At 29.6% G+C, this 18,528-nt stretch overlaps 3 protein-coding genes across 6 annotated transcripts; 1 reads left to right on the top strand and 2 right to left on the bottom strand.

Moving 5' to 3' along the window:
* The first annotated feature begins 473 nt into the window (after nt 1–473).
* On the top strand, nt 474–10,293 carry LOC145745618 (leucine-rich repeat-containing protein 71-like). Of its 4 annotated transcripts, none has more exons than XM_082563742.1 (13): nt 474–567; nt 5,038–5,129; nt 5,519–5,674; nt 5,840–5,931; nt 6,128–6,264; nt 6,483–6,629; nt 6,985–7,144; nt 7,410–7,574; nt 7,874–8,039; nt 8,329–8,352; nt 8,722–8,946; nt 9,597–9,718; nt 9,978–10,293. In XM_082563742.1, exons 1-13 carry the CDS (start codon nt 509–511, stop codon nt 10,101–10,103), a joined length of 1,671 nt encoding a protein of 556 aa, XP_082419868.1. In that variant the 5' UTR covers nt 474–508; the 3' UTR covers nt 10,104–10,293. The 4 variants fall into 4 exon arrangements, with proteins under 4 accessions (XP_082419868.1, XP_082419870.1, XP_082419872.1 ...); XM_082563746.1 differs by lacking the exon at nt 474–567 and adding an exon at nt 3,831–3,877; XM_082563745.1 differs by lacking the exon at nt 474–567 and adding an exon at nt 4,550–4,591.
* Nucleotides 914–2,600, bottom strand: LOC145745078 (proton-transporting V-type ATPase complex assembly regulator TMEM9-like). The gene is made up of 4 exons (XM_082563066.1): nt 2,284–2,600; nt 1,921–2,073; nt 1,581–1,757; nt 914–1,282 (listed from the first exon to the last, which is right to left on the bottom strand). The coding sequence occupies exons 1-4, from the start codon at nt 2,452–2,454 to the stop codon at nt 1,166–1,168; spliced, it is 618 nt and encodes a 205-aa protein (XP_082419192.1). The 5' UTR covers nt 2,455–2,600; the 3' UTR covers nt 914–1,165.
* LOC145745076 (RPA-interacting protein B-like) lies at nt 2,449–3,384 on the bottom strand. The gene has a single exon (XM_082563065.1). The coding sequence runs from the start codon at nt 3,324–3,326 to the stop codon at nt 2,667–2,669; it is 660 nt and encodes a 219-aa protein (XP_082419191.1). The 5' UTR covers nt 3,327–3,384; the 3' UTR covers nt 2,449–2,666.
* Nucleotides 10,294–18,528: the final 8,235 nt, after the last annotated feature.

Below are 18,528 nucleotides of genomic sequence, written 5' to 3'. Positions count from 1 at the left end.
TAGAAATATTAATACAACAATATATTGGCCAATCATGGTAAAAACCTAACAAATGTACACATAAAAATTTTGGCCAAAACAAACAGCTGATCGCCTTGTATTTTTGCCTAAAGTGGGGCTCAGCAAAAGTTCGCTTTTTGGTTATTGTGAATCGTTTAAAAGGCTTAGTTTAAAGCACAGTCTAGTTATTGTAGTAGGTTATTAATAATGGTTTAAAACAACAAGATGCGAGCTTTAAACTTGAAATTGGTCTGCATTTTTAAGGTACTATAGGCCTATGGCATTTTACTGAATATTGGCAATACATTCAGCATAGCGTAACAACATTTTAAGTTACTTGTTTCAAAAAATGCAAGTGTGTTTAAAAAGATATGTTAAAAAAGAACTTAAAATTGCAGCCTTAATCACAAAACTTTGCGGAAATTAGACTTGTAATCAAAAATTGACGTGTCAGTTTATTTTAGTTTTTGTAGGTTAAGTTTAGATTTCGTATGTGTGACAGAGCGAAATGTTATCGAAAAAATTACCAAATGGATGCAAAAGTGAAAGGAAAATATCATTTCAATCGTAAGTTTTTCCTTTTATTTTAATATTCACTAAAAAATTACTAAAATTTTTAAATTGAAAAATTATGTTTCTACTGTACATCGTTTTGTGTATTTTGAGTTCATTGTTTTTCGTTGAAGTGTTTGTTCGCTCATAACCGATAGCTGTTACGTCACAAGGCCATTGTTAGCGCAATTCAAAACGCATCTGTTGTACAAACGCCGTTTTTGATTAATTATTGCCATTCATGGTATATTTTGTACTTAAAATAGACGTTTTTCTCGGGCTTATACATGCTTTAATTTTTAGTACTTAGTTTCCTATTGAAAAACCATCTTACAATTGCGTAAATATAACAAGTTTTTAAATAAAGTTTTTTATTGCACAAAAACACAGAAAAACACAACAACAAAAATTTTAACACAATCTGTAAAGGGCATAATAAAAATAAGTCTAGGAATAAAAATAAATTCATTTGGTTAGATGTACTACTAGAATTTTAAAATACCAGTGTTATATTTTGGCAAATTTTTCTTAGCACAAAAATGATAAAAATGTTGTGTTGAAGGGTGTAAATTAATTGGATTTACAAAATTTTTATAAATTTAAGATTGTGTTTTTATTGGAGTATGTCTTGTCTATCAAACACGTTTGACCTTTGAGCTTGAACTTGTTTTTTCCATTTATTTTGAACAAGGTTAAAACGTTGGAAAACATTACCAGTGTTTTTCGCCTCCTAAAAAATAAAAAAATTTTATTTTAACATTATCTTATACCAAAAACAACGTCTATATAAAATGGAGCTTATTGGACAATATATAGATTATGTATGTACAATTATTAGGCATACAAATTAAAGGTGTTTGTGGTGCGCAGGGATATATTATCGCTGGCAAATATAAAATGAAAGTTGTTACCATATTACCTCAATTAGAAGAGGGCGGGCTAGCTGCTAGTGTTGGTTAATTATAGATTAATAGGTTTAAAAATACAGTCAATTTTAATAAATTTAAAACAAAAAAATTTTCGGTTACCGGCGGTCTTGAGCCTTCGTAGCCCCCTAGTGACATAAGTTCTGTGTTATCCTCGGTGAGTGGTCGATGGTTTCCGCATGCCTCACAAATACTTTTATATATTGGGTCACCAATTAAAATTATCATCATGTATGTTACTAAGATTGCTATTAAAGCAATAAAAAGATAGACAACAAACTAGAAAAAAAAAAAATTTCAAGGTTAGATGCAAATCAGAAAAATTATTATTTGTGTTTAAATTGGCAAGGCCAAAATTTTTAGTGTGTTTTAGTTTTAGATTTTATTTAAATAATATCACAATGCATTTTTTTTTAGAAAAAAATTTATTTATTTTTTTTACCTGCATTGTTTTGGTACTTCTCACTTCATATTTACACTCGCAATGTAAACAATATGGTTCAATATCTCGTTTGGTAATTTGTGTTCCGTTAATATTGGGAACAACTACTTGTAAACAGTTACAATCTTCATGTAAAACATTTTCTGTGTAAATCTGTAAAAAAAAGATAATAATTGTTTTAAAAATTGTACAAAGTCACTAATTACCATTTGGTATAACATTTTTTGCTCAAAATTAGTTTAGGTACATATTTAATATTAGAGCAAAATTAAAACATTAAATTATTCAAAGTTTTAAAAAGGTAGGTATGGCAAATTGAAAGTTCAAATTTTATGTTAATTTACACATTGCAATTAGTATTACCTTTGCAGGATACCTATATTTAACATATTCACTGCAGGTACATTTGCACCTTAAGTCTTGGTAAGTATCATCAGCATTAGTAGTTTGAATTACACATAATATCAAAATTGTTGATAAAACAACCACACCTAATTTAAAGTCAGTCATCTTAGTTTTAATCAAGAACTGCATATAAAAATAACTTAAATTTAAATTACAAAAAATGAACTTTTTTAAGGCAAAAATAATAAAAAGAACACTGTTTTAACTCTATACCGAATACAGTGAGAACGCTTTTTAAACTGATACTTATTTTTAACAATACTGAAACCAATTTTGTCGTAAACATAATAGTAAAGAAGTTTAAAGAAGGGCATTATCCAAAAACATCTTCTTTTGTTAAGTTAAATAACAATATACATGTAATCGCACGAAAAGCAAGTCATTAGTAAATTTTTTGATCCAAAATTTTCGACAACATCAAAAGTTGGTCTTTGGTTACAAGAAGCAGAATGTGTTGAAACCCCTTGCTCTAAAGTCTTCCTTAAATGCCAAACACTCATAGAATCTTGTTGAGTATTAATATTTAAACCACATAGGCAACTTACTAATGAAAAACTTATAATAAGGTAATTAACATTGCAAATTGGACAGATTATTTGATTTTTGTCATCATTATTCATATCATGTTGGTTTATATCGCTGTTAAGGCCTTTGTTTTCGTGTTCTAGCCATATTTCTGTTTCCCATTCTAGCAGCTCACTTTTTATGTTTTCCATGGTTTGTTGTACGTCTTCAAACTCTGCTAACTGCATGTTCATTAACACTGAGCATTCGGCTTTCATTTTACCCCATTCTTCAGTCATAACCTCCTCGACAGTGGCAGTTTTTGTTTGCGCGTCGATATCAACGTTTCTGTAACGTTCTAGAAGTTTAGAACGACTGCTACGAAGCCTATCAGAACATCTACGTTTGTAGGTATCACGCCATGCTAACGGAGAAGGCGAAGCTTTATACAAAGCCTTGTGTTTTGAGACTGATTCTGGCGTTCTAGGGCACTGCATTTTTATAAAAATTTAACTTAAAACACAACGAAAACTTTTTAAAAAAATTAAGTGTGAGTTTCACATAGAAATCAATTTAATGTTATTGCGTTTCAGTTGAGTGATTGTCGATCAGGTGACGGGAAGGATGCGCACATTTTTATATTATTTTTATTAAAAATATAAAGCCCAAAAAAATACATTTATTAACAATATATTTATACTTTCTAATTTTTTTTAACAATTAAATTTTTATAACTTTAATTTTGAAGTTATGGTATGGTAAGTTTTATGGTAAGTTTTTTTAACCTATGGTAAGTTTTTTTCAAAGATACGAAATGTAATTTTGTATTTTTTAACCTAGTTTGCTAATAAAAATTCTTAATTTTAAATACCCTAATAATCTAGTAAAACATAGTAAAACTGAATGGTAAATTTTGTTTTGTTTATCCGGTTACCATAAGTTTCTATAACAACCTCGTAAACTTTTTACGGGGAATGATTTTGTTTTGATTTGTGATTATGTTTTGTTGCGGGATAGGATAAGTATTGTAACCGAATAAACCGATAAGGTATGAAGCTTTTCATTAAAATATACTTAAAATAATAAATGCCATAGCTATAAATTATTCATGTAAATGGTGTGATGTGCTCTGTATTAATTATTAATAAGAGATTGGTGTTAGTAAATTCTATTAATCTAATAATTTGAATGAAAAATAGACGTAAACAATAATAATGTAGTTAAATTGTTACGTAATTATTATTTTCAGAAGATAATAAACATTTAATTTAAGGGAGTTTATGTCAATACAATTTTTAATAAAATTTATAGAATTGGATGTTGACAGTTTTATTTTTTATTCTTAATATTTTGCGCAATTTTATAGCTGGTATATTAAACCATACAAAAGAACTTTTATTGTGAACTAGATGTTTAAGTGGTAAAAAAAAGATATATTTTTAGTTAGATTATGTTAGAAATAACTTGAACAGTATTTATAAAGTATATTATATTTCAGATTTTAAAATATTTTTAGCCTGTTTTAGATTTGTTTAATTTTTACAATTTTTTTATACAAAGATAAGTAGACTCTAGTATTTTAAAATAGTAGATATAGGAAGCAGAAAATCACTGATATTTATTGTTGATTGGATTATGAGTGAAGTTAAAAGGTGTAATATAATAAGTTTTATTGTTTTAGTGTAATTTTAGTAAACTTTAGCTTTTTATTCAGCCTTTTTAAAAAATCAGTTTAGACTAAGGCATCTAAAATGAAACTAAGGTACAAATAATTTATAATTATAAAATAATGCAGACAGCGTGGTGTAGTGGTAAGAACACCTGCTACACCACCATGGGGTCATGGGTTCAATCCCCACTGCTCTCATGCTGTAGCGTCCTTGAGTAAGGCACTATAAACGGTATAATCTCCTGCTGAGCCAGCACTTAATCAGCAGCATAGTTACCAGGCAATTATAATCTCCATAATATCCCAAACTGCCACGGGCAACTCCAGACTAGGTCGGAGTAACTAATGTTACTCTATGTTTAGGTCGCGCATTCGACCTTCCCACATCGAGAATAAAGATAAATACAAAAAAAATGCAAAAAAGTTCATAGTTTAAAAATTTTGAAAAAATATTTAAAAATTTGAAACTTTTCCAGTTTTGATATTGATAATAAAAAGAAGTGTTAGCAAATAATTCACAATAGTTTTTTATTTTTTAGTGTTGCCAAAAAGGTAAGGATGGGCAAAAAAGTAGAAAAAGCGATGAGAGGAGGTCCAACCTCAGCAAATTCAAGAGGAGGAGATGATTCTTGTAAGTTAAAAATATTTGGATAAAAAAAATATTTGTAATATTGTTGTCATTAGTAAAAAATAGGAAAGCTTAATTATTCTCCCAGCTATAAACGGTATGAACTCTTGTTGAGCCAACACTTACTCTATTAGAAGTTTTTCTTTTGGGCAATTATATTCTATACTGTTCCAAACTGCCAAGGGCAACTCAGACTAGGTTGGAGTAACTAAAGTTAATTTATGTTTAGGTCGTGAAGTCGACCTTTTCACATTGAGGATAAAGATATAAAAAATGGTATAAAACGGTAGGTTAGGGTGCATAAATAAAACTGTAAAAAAATACAGTCAAGTCATTACCTGTATTGCTATTTTTGATTAAAAAATAAAATTTAAAAAAATTTTTGATTTTAGTAACTCCAGAGCCTTACACATGCACTGGAAATTTCCCCGACGATTTCGCTGAGTTATGGCAACGTGCTGGTTTAAATAAAGACCATACACCAGTAATAAGACCAAGGGGTAAAAGACCAGGAACACCAGTACCAGAAGACACCAAAACAACAGCTGGTAAGTTTGTTTCTTATATTTTTGGTTAAAAACATGAATTGGAAATAAAAAATGTCAAAATAAAAAATTAGTATTAAAAACCAAGAAAACAAACTAAATTTTTTATCTTGCTGGAAAAAAATAATTTTTTTAACTTGCTAAAAAAAATAAAACACATTTTTTAAGATGAGGAGGAAGGAGAAAAAGTGGAGGAAGAGGCTCCGCCCACGTCTTATTCTTTGATTGACAACATCACATTTTTCAGGCCCAGTATTCAGGTTTCAAACATTTTAAATATTTTACTTTTTTTATAAATTACCAGATTTAAACTTATGTTTTTGTTATACCTTATACGTCAGGAAATATATCTTAATTAGGTTATTTGTTATTTGAAAACAGTATTTTGCTGTTATACAGCATAAAATAAAAGCCAAATTTATTCATTTTTTAAATTTTTCTTTTATTTAAAATTAGGTTGATTTTGATGTTGAAGAAACTAAACAAGCTCAAATAAATCATGCCAAAGAAATTTTTATCAGAAGTTGGAAATTAGAAGAAAAAGTTGTTGGAATTTTAAAACTTTGTGTTTTAGACCGTCTACAATGCATAAAGTAAGCATACAAAATTTATTTTAAATAAGTATAGGTCTTTTTTTGGTCATTTATTATTTTTATGTTTTGTAGATATCAATTTATTATATACATTTTTTAAAGTTTTTTTTATATGGTTTTTGATAGCTTTATAATCTTCTTTAATTTAAATAAATTCATGACATAAAATGTATTTAAATTTAAATTACTAAATGCATAAAAATTTTGGTTTATTTTAGTTTATGGAATGTAGGTTTAAATGATCACTCATTGAGAGCTCTTGCATCTCTTCTACCTTCCCTACCTAGCATCAAAACTTTGGTTCTTGACGGAAATCCAATACCTGAGACTGAACCTTATTATTTGTTTATCTGTGAAGATAGTCCGTAAGATTGTATTGTTGTACTTTTATTTAAAAATTTATTTCATTTTCATAGCAAAAAAATTTGTCATAGTCTTTGGTAAGTATGGCAATAATGCCTCCTAGTCAATAGCTTGCCCTACGGTCATTACTTTAAATTGTGCAATAGGGTTGCAACTCACTACTTATTTTTGCCTGCAATAATTTAACTGCACAACATAAATGGCAGTTCTTTTTTTTTATAGGCCTATAATTTCGACACACATATTTATTTATATAATGTCCACTAAGCCCCATTACATATATAATTTTGTAAAAAAGTTAAAAAAAAAATAAATGTCTAAAATTTAAGGATTAATTATGAATGTTTTAAATTTTAGGTTACATCACCTCTCATTAAGAAACAATAACATAACCGACAAAGGAGCTGAAATGTTGGGAAAACAACTTGGGAACACTGAAATACAAAACAGACTTTTAACAACTTTAAACTTATCGTTTAATCATATCGAGGACAAGGGAGCATTTCACTTAGCTCAGGTAAATATCATCCGCCAAATATTATGTTATTTTTCTTTATCCTCAATGTAAAAGGCTAACTTTTTACAGCCTAGACATAGGGTTACATTTGTTACTCTATCAAAGACTTAAGTTTCATTTGCCAGTTTTGACCATTTTTAATATTTTTTTTCTGTATATAGACATAATATGTTTAAAACTATAGAGGGTAAATTTTTTTTATTTAATTTAATGTAATTATTGTTTTTAAAAATTATTCTATTAAATTTTGTTAAAAAATGTCCAGGGTTTAAGAATGAACCGAATTCTTCTTTCTCTTTCCCTTTCATCCAATCAAATATCAGACCTGGGTTGCCTTCACTTCAGCAAAGTTTTGCAGCGTTTCCCTTTAACTCACGAAGAGGTTGTCAAAAGAAGAAGACTGCTATCTCAACAAGGAAGAGGAAGCTCTGTAAGTCTTTTTTACTTAACTCCTATTGTTCTGTTTTTTTTTATTTCTTGAGACATAAAATTAAAAAGTTTATTGGGATTATACGTAATTTAATCTGTTAACTGCAAATATTTATGCAAATTTTTTTTCAAACCGTTTAATGAACTTTGATTAATATCAATTGAGTTTTTATGAATATTAGAATTAAACTGTAGCAATAGGCATTTAATTTTTACCAATTATTTCACATATGATAAAAAGAATAGGCCTACTAACATGAGGTTAAAAAGTTAAAGGGTTTCAAACAATTTTAAATTTAGGCATTAGGTTCTCGAAGAGCTGACTCAAAAGATCGCCCAAACAGTAATCGAAGTGGATCCCAGATGGCGAAACCCGCGAGGGGGTCATCTAAGAAGAAACCTGAGGGTGGTAAAAAAGGGGAAGGACCGGAAAAGACCCCCAAAAAAGAAGAGCGAGGAAAAAAGGGTAATTTTTTTAAATATAAAATTATTTTTTTATTAAAAAAGATGTAAAATTATTTATTGTTTTTTTTTATTTTTTAAAAATTCTTAAGTTAAAAAAATATTTGTAACTTATTTATTGCTTGCTGCTTTTGCATTTATTTACAATAATTTGTTGTGTGGATTGTAAACAACTTTTTACCCTGCTTAGAAAAATTGCTTTTTTGCTTACAATCATACTAATTAATTACGAAAATCTAATAATTATTTGTTGTGATTACTAACCAATCTTTTTATTGATTTGCTTTTAACAGAGTTGACAAAATTATCTTCAAGAAGTAAGTACTTTGATTTATTCTTGATTTTGTAATAATTTTATGTGCTTCATTTATTTTAACATTTTCTGCTTATGCAAATAAACAATATATGTTTTATTTATTAAATGTCAAATATATATTTTCAAGTTTATAGTTAGTGTATTATACTATTTATTTATTATTAGTATATGATAAAATTATGATATGCTAGGCTATAAAGTAGGCCTTTTTCTAACAAGAAATAAAAATATCCGATAAAGTTATTCTAAAAAAATCACAATATATTCTCAAGAATTTTTTTTAAGAGTTTATTCTTGATGTTACAAGGCCAACTTTACAATGTTAAACTACTTATAAAACCTTATTTTTAAAAATTATTCCTTTTTTTAGTATCAATGACTAGCGAAACACCAAAAGGTGGAAAAGGTAAAAAATCCGGAGGTACAGCTGGAAAAGATGGCAACAAACGCACAAATTTAACAAGTGCTAGCTTAGAGATAGATGGAGGTGATTTTCACGAGTTTGTGCACCCTTTGTTAGATCCCCATGCTCAACACAAGGAGGGAAAAGTGTTTATACCCGGCTGCATGACCCTAATAAACCTTAATTTGTCAAGTAAGTTCAACCGGCAGCGTGATGTAGTGGTAAGAACACTTGTAACACCACCATGAGGTCGTGGGTTCAATCCCCACTGATCTCATGCTGTAGCGCCCTTGAGCAAGGCACTATAAACGGTATGAACTCCTGCTGAACCAGCACTTAATCAGCAGTATAATTATTGAGCAATTATAATCTATAATATCCCAAACTGCCACAGGCAACTCGAGACTGGGTCGGAGTAACTTATGTTACTCTATGTTTAAGTCGCGCATTCGACTTTCCCACATCGAGGATAAAGATTTATACAAAAAAAAACTGTACCAGCAACATGGTGTCGTGGTCAGAACACATGACTTTACTAGTTGAGGTATTGGGTTCAATCCCCACTTCTCTTATACTTTAGCACCCTTGAGTAAGTCGCTATAAACAGTATAAGCTCCTGCTAAGCCAACATTAAACAGCAGTTTATATTATAGGCAGTTATATTCTATAACATCCAAAACTGCCAAGAGCAATTAGAGGCTGGTTTGGGGTAACTGAAGATACTCTATGTTTAGGTTGTGAAGTCAACCTTCCTACATCAACAATAGACAAATATAAAAAAGTGTTTTAATCCCCACCCCTGATATTGGATTAGTTTTTAAATTTAATATTTTTTGACATAGGAAACAAAATAGGCAAAGCTGGAATGGATTCACTTTTAACTTGTGTTCAGTATCAAGCCAACCGACATCGAATGTTAACTGCTTCCTCTACTGCACCTGGTTTACTTAAATTACATTTACAGGTATTCAAAATATTTAATATTAATTGCCATTTTTTGATAATATATTTATTACATTTGATAAATTTTTAGCTTGGTAGGGGGTTATACTGTTTATAGTGCTTTATTCAAGGGCGCTACGACATGCTAGCAGTTGGAATCGAACCCAGGACCTCATGTTTAACACAGGCAACTTTTAACAGTTATTGGCGTTTTATTTATTGTTTTATATAAAAACGAGAATATGACGTAATGTATAAGTAAATGACGTTACTTTTTGCAGAACAACTCGGTATCGCCCGAACATCCGAGCTACGTCCAAATCCATGACGTCATGCAGCCACGTGACCCACTTTACAAACCGGAAGTAAAAACTCCGGACGAAGACATGCAGTCGGTAGCCGGATAAAAAAATTAAATTTTCGAAAAAAAATTGCAAATAAATTTAAAATACTTGAGGTATAATCTGCTATTTTCAGAATATTTTATTTGTTTGTTTATATTTTTGAATTAAATTTTTTTATAGTTATATTTTTAAGGTTTTAATTTTTTGTTTTGTAATATTGAAGCTTACAGCCAATAAAAAAACTTTATTTTTCCATTTTTATCTAAACGAATGCACTTTAAGTTACTTTGAAAACTCCCAGTACGAATTGTTAAAATAGACAAATCTTTATTAAATTCCAACACATCAAGAACTTATTATTATAACATAAACAGTCTAACACCTATTTAAGCTTACGTGTGGTAATAAACATTATCTTATGAACGCGCGATGACAGGTTATATAATAATTACAAAAACTTGCAATACCTAACAATAGCTTTTCCAGAAATTCCATTAAGTGCAGATTAAGCTGTTCTAGGCTATAGTATAATGCGCTTTGGATTTTAATTTTTGTAATTAGAAGTGATTTAGGCGTATTTAGTTTACAATGCTTGCAGGGAAGGTTGAATGTTTAAAGCAAAAAGCGCCTTGAAGAAACAGTGCGTTCCTAGAAATTTAAGGGAACAGTTGAAGTTAAGATAAGCATGCCTATGTTATTTTATTATTAAACTAAGCTTATAAGTTAAATAAACAGTTTTATTTAAATAATAACCAGGAAAAACAGTTTTTTTATATTTAAAAAATATTCTTTAAATTTTTTTTCAGGAAATAATAACTTTAATATTATTATTATGCATTAAACTACTTAAGCACCCTAGTTAAAAGCATATAAGCTATTAAGATGAAATGATCGAAAATTTGAGGAATCGGTATAAAACTTCAGTATTTATGACGGTGCAAAAAGAATTAAAACATGGTAAAATGCTTTTAAAATTTTATCTTAGCATAACACAGAATTTTGCAGCATGTTTAAAAAAAACGAAGGGCTTAGCTTTTCCGCCTGTTTTTTACAACAAAACACGCGGAATGCTCTCCTAGCATAAAGCAACAAAAATTATATTTCAACTTTTTATAAATAAGCTAAAAATAAAGCTTAAAAACGCAAATTCACTCCATTCTAGTAGAAGTAGATTTTGACGTAACAATGGTACAACTGCTGCCAACATACGCTTTGGCAATGTATTTCTTAGCTTTTTCAAGTTTTGTTATGACTTTATTTAAATCAATGTTTATTTAAGTTTAATTTGTATTCATTGTTTGCTAAAACTAACCTAAGCATAACGTTAGAGTAGATTAAAAAAACAGACTGTTAAAAAAAGAAAGAGCATAAGCGATTTCGTTTTGCTAGGCCACGCATTTTTTTCAATAAAAGCAACCAAAGCGTTAAATAAACTAAAAGTAAGACATTTAAATATTTTTTTGTCATATTAGTTTACCTACTAGTTTAATAAATCGTAGACGCCAGTCACTTGGCTGTTTGAGCGGGAATGTTAAATCGTCGTATTTTATTTTACGATGTAAGCATACAATCTAACAATATAACGCTATTTAGTCTATTTCTTACAATTGTTGATTAATCTGATAATAAAACACGTAAATATTTGTAAACCAAAACAATTTTACTTTAATATTTTTAATAATATTTTGAAACGTCGTGTATTTTGATTGTGATATCATAACTTAATAGAGTGACGACATAACCTGTTGTAGATAAATCAAAATTAAAAAACAGAAAAAAGTTAAATGCGTCGCCCGCAGCAAACGGGATGAAAAGTCTGTTTGTTTAATAATCCATACAATGCTTAAATGTCGCCATTGCGAAATATTTTATGAGGATATCTTTCGTTGTAGCAAAGTTTATTAGGTATTTTTAATATATAACTTTCCGTATTTTTTGTTCAAAATCACAAACTTCATTTACTTACGCGACTCATAAAAAACTACACAATATTACAACTACGCTAATTTTTTATTTTTGCTTAGGTTTTTTTACATATACAAATTTTTAAAATATACGATAAAATGGTAACTATAATCTTAATAAAAGAAAAAAAAGATTTGCTGTAGCAGTCCAAATCGCCATTGTTTTTAATTTATTTTTAAATTTGACGTTGCTTTACCTTCCTAAATATTTAAGTTAGGTCAGGTCAATTTCTTCCAACAACATAGGTTGTAGTAAAATTGGTTGCTGACTTGTACTTGAAGAATTTTCTTGACTTTGATTTTGATTAAGTGACTGTTGGTTATGGGTAGTGTTTGTGACATTAGCAGTGGAAGCTTCTATATTGTGGTCGATATTTGTTGTGTTATAGGTCACAGATCTGGGTATTTGTGGAGAGCTTGGATCCCAATTTATATAAAATCGATCACCAGTAATAACATCACCATCTGCATTGTCGTAAGTTAAAGAGTAGAAAACTTTGTCTGATTCAGTACTTGCCAATGGTTGATTTTTATCTAAGTGAAATTTCAAATTTTTAACAAAGGAGTGATCTCTTATGTCAGTGTGTTGTATTATTTTGCTTAAAGGATCACATTTGATGTTTAACTCTCTGGAACAGTGCACATTAAAGACAATATCACGTCCCAAATTTACTGCAAATGTTTCTAAGGGTATTTCTAGATCAGTTTGCTTGCCTAATACATCTGAAATATATTGTGTAGAAATTACGGACAAGTTTAAAATTTTTTCAAGTTTTCTTTGTGACTTTAAAGAACCAAACATGGCTATCTGACGCCTGATATTTGATATTTCACTGGTGCTAGGCTGACCAACGTGATCGGAAAAGTGATTTAATTGGTAAGTCACTACGCCAAACTTAGAAAGTTTACCAGTAAATTCATGTTCCCAATTTAAGCCTGGTTCTTTTCTTGTAAAAATACAAACAGGAACTTCTTTGTCAATCGAGCAAAATGAAGTCTGAACAGAAACTGTAAAAGGTTTTAAAAACGTTATGTTAGAAGGCTCACAGCGAAGTATTTCTGATATTGTAAAATATATTTTTTGATTAAAAACAATGTCTTCGCCGGGTATTGTTGCCAAGGAGATTTCTGTAAATCTAAGCAGTGCCCCGCGTGGAAAGTAAACTGAGTAAGATCCACATTTTATTGTACCACCATCTTTACCAATACTTTGAGAGATTTTGGATTGCTGAATTTTTTTACAACAAATTAATTTTTTCGGTAAAACATGTGAACGTATGCTTGCTGGAAATTTATTACTTTGGGTGTCTGTCCTTACAGGCGATTCGTCTTCGATAAAGCAAATATTAGTTTCAGTTTGTTGTACCCTAGTCCAAAATTTTACAAGGGATCTATTATTACTTTTTGAACATTGAGCTCTACGTTGTCGTCGATGATAAACAACCAGTGCTACAAATAAAATAAAAACCAAACTGACACATATGGCAATTATCAAACTTAAAAGAACAGACGCAGTATCCGAAGATGCTAATTTTGTAACTGTTACATTTATATTCGATTGAGTAGTGACCAATTTTTCATCCATTTTGTATCTGTGTTCTATTTAATGGCGGTACCACTTTTCTTTATAAAACAACTAGAATACCTATTTCTGTCTTGGCTGCCTATAACACATATAATAACATTCCGTTAAAAGTGAATGAAAAATGACGCATTGTGATTTTTAAAACATTATATTACAATATCCCCTTTCTTTTTTTCATCTCTTTATCTTTGTAGTTTTTATTTACTTAGTACTACCTTTAAGGTATCCTTTTTTGCCAAAAAAGGTTTAGGTAATACGCAAGTTGCCACAGTCAATATCCTTCTTTGTGATTTTTAAAACATTATAATACAATATCCCTTTTCTTTTTTTCATCTCTTCATCTATTGTTGTTTTCATTTTCTTAGTATTACCTTAAGGTATCCTTTTTTACCAAAAAAGGTTTAGGTAATAGGCAAGTTGCCACAGTCAATATCCTTCACGATATTTGTTTTTATCAAAGTAGCCGTATTACTATTATATAATACCGATTTATATTATTCTACATCCTAATACTTTTATGGCTTTTTTGACAATTGTTTTAAAAAACTATGTAACCTAATCATGTTTAAGTGTATTATTAGACCTGCAGTTATGCAACAAAATATCACAGCACGTTGTTTTCTCGCACCAAATTTAGATATAACAGATTTATTTACAATACGTTTTACAACACTATAGAACAGAGCAACCAAACCCAACCGTTTATTAGGATGTTTACTACGTCACTCTTTACAATTTATTTCTTACAGTAAAACTAACACGTCACAACTAAGTAAACTTTGGGTGGCACTAAAAGGAGGAAGTGGGGATAAAGGACTGAGGGGAGAAGGGACTAAAGGGAAAGTGTCTTGTTTTATTACGCAGCGTGATTTTTCAATGCTTGATTTTTCAAACAGTTTCAATGCTTGATTTTTCAAACAATGCGTGATTTTTCAAACAGTCAGTTTTATTACGCAGCGTGATTTTTCAATGCTAAAAGGCATTAAGAAAGTATAGACAATTTTTTCTGCTAACTTGAAATTAAGTCCCTTCTTACCCTTTTTCTCTTTCTTTTAAGGGTTCCCTTCCCGTCTTTTACCTTCTCTCATAGTATTGCCCTAAACTTGTTTTCAAAATTCTACTTTTGTGCGTTATTTCTGATCATTAGAGCATAACTTAGAGTTGGCCTATATATTTTCCAAACATTTGAAAATTTATATTTATACAAAAATATTATTTATGTTATATAATATAGAGATTTATTTATTCACTGTATAGCGGATTTGATAAAATTAAAAAAAATAAACGTTAAAACTTTCTTAATTTAATTTTAATATGCTCTGATTTTACTAATTTTTAATGTCATTTAACAGGTTAGGTTAAAATAGTATAAATTTTTTAAATCTTTCCTGAAGATTCTACATTTGCGATTTCAAGCAACACTGGGTCGATGTTATTAACTTGTGACGTCACAATAACAATAAGATGACACACGAAGACTGCAAAGAAAAAGAAGGAATGAAGAGAGCCGAAGCTATGCGAGAGAAGTGGTTGAATTTTTTTCAAGTTCAGAGCGCAGTAAAAGAAGAAGGAGAAAAAATGTAAGATTTTTGTTTTAAAATTTTATTAAACTGGTTAAATTGCAACATAAAAATGTGCTTGTAACTTTCCATACATCATAAATTTGTTACAAAAATGTATTGAAAATATGTATAAAAAATCGTACGTTTACGCAAATTAACTCTACACATTGTCTATTATAAATTTACAAAATATGCTAAGCTATAGCAAAAGTTTTTGATTTGCGCTAACTGCAAGGTATTGCGCTGGCAAAAAAATTGTTTGGTCGTCAAATATAGAACCTATATATATAAAATAAAATGTAAAAGTCATGCAACAGATGTGATGGCTTATAATTTTGTTCAAAAAATAAATTACAAAATTCTTTTTTTTTATAAAACTTCATTAATTTTTTTATTAAAAGCCACCTTTTTGTGCATTTAAACCCTTTACTTAATGGAGAAAACCAGCGGTTAGGGGTTTTACCAACCAGTACCTAAAATAAGAAAAATGTTTTTTGCATAACCTATCAAAAAAAAACTATTATTTAACAAATGTGGCAAGAATTTAAGTTGGACAATTTTTTGTTGATATACCATTTTTTGTTTTTGTAAAATGTTTTTGCACCCGTTCTGGTGCAGACTACCCTAGCTTACCCAAGGTAGTTTACCTGGGTATTTTTTGTTGTTGAAGCCCCTTTCTATAGATGTTTGCATGATAGGGTGAACTTCAATGTTTTTAATTACCTTTTAAAACAAGTTTTTTAATATTTAAGTTATAATTTTATGAGGTTCTATGGTAACACCAATGGTAATACCAACCTTTTTTGTGTGTTGAAATTATAAGTAGAAAGACAAAAGGAAATTATGTGCTTTTTAATTCGAGTCGTTTAATTAATCACTTGGGTTATGTTACGCCAAGAATAATAGTCAGATATGTTGAAAGGTTTGATATATTCCTTTTAATTTTGCAGATTATTATTCTATTTTAAAACTAATATCAGTTTGCTAAGGTTAAAAAAACTAGATCATGGTGCAAAAAAATAAGCAATTATTAGTTTTTTTTATTTTGCTTGGTTGTATTTTACTCCTAATAACTTTGCTTGAAGGTTTTCTTTTTATCGAATTTTCGGCAATCGATTTGATAAAAAATAAAATATTGGTTACAACTTACTTGCTGATGTTTGCTGTTTTTAAGTTTCGAATAACGAAGGCATCATTAAATTTAATCTCTTTGGATGGTTTTAACTTTCTTGCAGTCTTTTCATTGACGAATTTTTGGCTTTTAGTGTTTTTAATACTTTTTTTTTGCTTTATATTGGCCTGGTGTATTAACTATTTTTTTAAAGTAGCCCAGTTATATCGCGATGATACAAGATTCAATGACAATATAAAATTTAAAACTACTATACAGACTGCGCGTGCAGCTGCTAGTAGCAACGATTTACAATTCAATAATCCTGCTTTTGAAGCTTTGTCTCAGGAGGATTCTGAAAACTGCCTTTTTCCTAATTATCTACACACAGAAGTTGAAATAAATAAAGATATAAATTATTTTAAAAAAAAACAAGTAAAGTCACATTGTTGTACTGACTACAGCCAGGACAGAGTTACTCAAATAGTTGGTGATAATGGTGGTGTTATAAAATGTGGGCCTTACACTATTAATTTTCCACAGGGTGCATTACTTAAAGATACTAAAATCTCCCTGGCAACAATACCAAGCGAAGATATTGTTTTAAATCAAGAAAGTTATTTTACAATATCAGAAACACTTCGTGGTGAGCCTTCTGACATAACCTTTAAAAAACCTTTCACAGTTTATGTTCAGACTTCATTTTGCTCGATTAACAAGGAAGTTCCTGTTTGTATTTTTACAAGAAAAGAATCAGGTTTGAAATGGGTCAACGAGGTTACTGGAAAACTTTCCAAGTCTGGAGTAGTAACTTACCAATCAAATCACTTTTCCGACCATGTTGGCCAGCCTAGCACCAGTGAAATACCAAATATCAGGCGTCAGATTGCCATGTTCGGTTCCTTGAAGCCTCTGAGGGAGCTGGAAAGAATTTTAAACTTGTCCGTATTTTCCACACAATATATTTCAGATGTATTTGGAAAGCACACAGATCATAAAATACCATTAGAAACATTCTGGGTAAATTTAGGACGTGATATTGTCTTTAAACTGCAGTGTTCCAACGAATTAAACATTGTTTTGGACCCCTTAAACAAAACAATACAACATGCTGACATAAGAGACCACTACTTTGTTAAAAATTTAAAGTTTTACCTTACTAAAAATCAGCAAACAGTCAGCACTAAATCTGACAAAGTTTCCTATTCTCTAACTTACGACAATGCAGATGGTGACGTAATAATTGGCGACCGTTTTTATATCAACTGGGATCCAAGCTCTCCTAAACTACCCAGATCTGTAACTAACATTACTACAAATTGTGAGCAATTTCTTGAAGCGGGAAATGTTAACTTTAGTAGTAATAACCAACGTGAACCACAGGATCAAGCCCAAGCTGAAAGAAATATAAACAATAACAGACAAGAAGTGATTTTAGAAGAACAATTTGACTTAACATAATTTAGATAAAAGTTAGTAATTTAGAGTAGGCCTAAGTAAAATGCGATTAAAACTCTTAGAATTTTAATGTTATTTCATTTTATTTTTAAGCGAATGTGTTATTGACTTTAATACAAAGTTCTATCCATACTTAATACCCTTTTTTAAAATCCTAGTTGTTTAAAGATATTGGGTCACACTTAACTTCACGAATGGGTTATTTTTGATAAAAAATCTCCTGGTGATTTTTAGTTGAAAACTTTTTGGTGTTTAATGATGTTTTGCACGCGTGTAGGGCGGTACCATGATATCTGTTTTATAACGTACTAAAATCTATATTTTAACATGGGAACTTTTTGGTATTAAATTTTATTAGCTGTATGTTCGCACCAAACTTTTTATTGGTGACAGGTAATGAACTTGTATAAATATGCAATAACTATTTGACGCAATTTGTTTTTGTTTAAACAAAGGGTATGGGTAGTTGGGATTAAGTATTGATTTCGGCTATACTAATGCATACCGTACAAAACTTAAGGGGTATTATTAAAAATAAATTATTTTGGTAAACTTGCCTATTAAAACATTGTCGTCGACTTTCGTTAGCTTACATTGCGCGAATATTTTTGTCATTTTAATAAATCTTATTCTGTTTCTACATTCTGTCAAAAATATTTTAAAAGGGCTACTTTATAGAATTTAACTAAATCTGTGTGTTATTTATGTAACCTTATACGACATTTGAAGATAAGGGTATAGCATCTTTTTATAAAATAACGTTTTTTTTTGTTTCTTTAGTATAACGTCACAACCGAATAAAACAGCG

The sequence above is a fragment of the Corella eumyota genome, chromosome 3 (assembly GCF_963082875.1).
Source record: "Corella eumyota chromosome 3, kaCorEumy4.1, whole genome shotgun sequence".
NCBI classification, from domain to species: Eukaryota; Metazoa; Chordata; class Ascidiacea; order Phlebobranchia; family Corellidae; genus Corella; species Corella eumyota.
Note: the sequence above shows the minus strand (reverse complement) of the source record. Positions and strands in the feature narration are given on the sequence as shown.

What these genes read in the sequence shown, in the direction of transcription:
- LOC145745618 (XM_082563742.1), top strand. Translation starts at nt 509, where the DNA reads ATGTTATCGAAAAAATTACCAAATGGATGCAAAAGTGAAAGGAAAATA. An exon ending in AGGAAAATATCATTTCAATC is followed by an intron (nt 568 to 5,037) that starts GTAAGTTTTTCC and finishes TTTATTTTTTAG; the next exon opens with TGTTGCCAAAAAGGTAAGGA. An exon ending in TTTATCTGTGAAGATAGTCC is followed by an intron (nt 6,630 to 6,984) that starts GTAAGATTGTAT and finishes TTTAAATTTTAG; the next exon opens with GTTACATCACCTCTCATTAA.
- LOC145745078 (XM_082563066.1), bottom strand. Translation starts at nt 2,454, where the DNA reads ATGCAGTTCTTGATTAAAACTAAGATGACTGACTTTAAATTAGGTGTG. An exon ending in AATATAGGTATCCTGCAAAG is followed by an intron (nt 2,074 to 2,283) that starts GTAATACTAATT and finishes TTTTTTTTACAG; the next exon opens with ATTTACACAGAAAATGTTTT. An exon ending in ACGAAGGCTCAAGACCGCCG is followed by an intron (nt 1,283 to 1,580) that starts GTAACCGAAAAT and finishes TTTATTTTTTAG; the next exon opens with GAGGCGAAAAACACTGGTAA.
- LOC145745076 (XM_082563065.1), bottom strand. Translation starts at nt 3,326, where the DNA reads ATGCAGTGCCCTAGAACGCCAGAATCAGTCTCAAAACACAAGGCTTTG.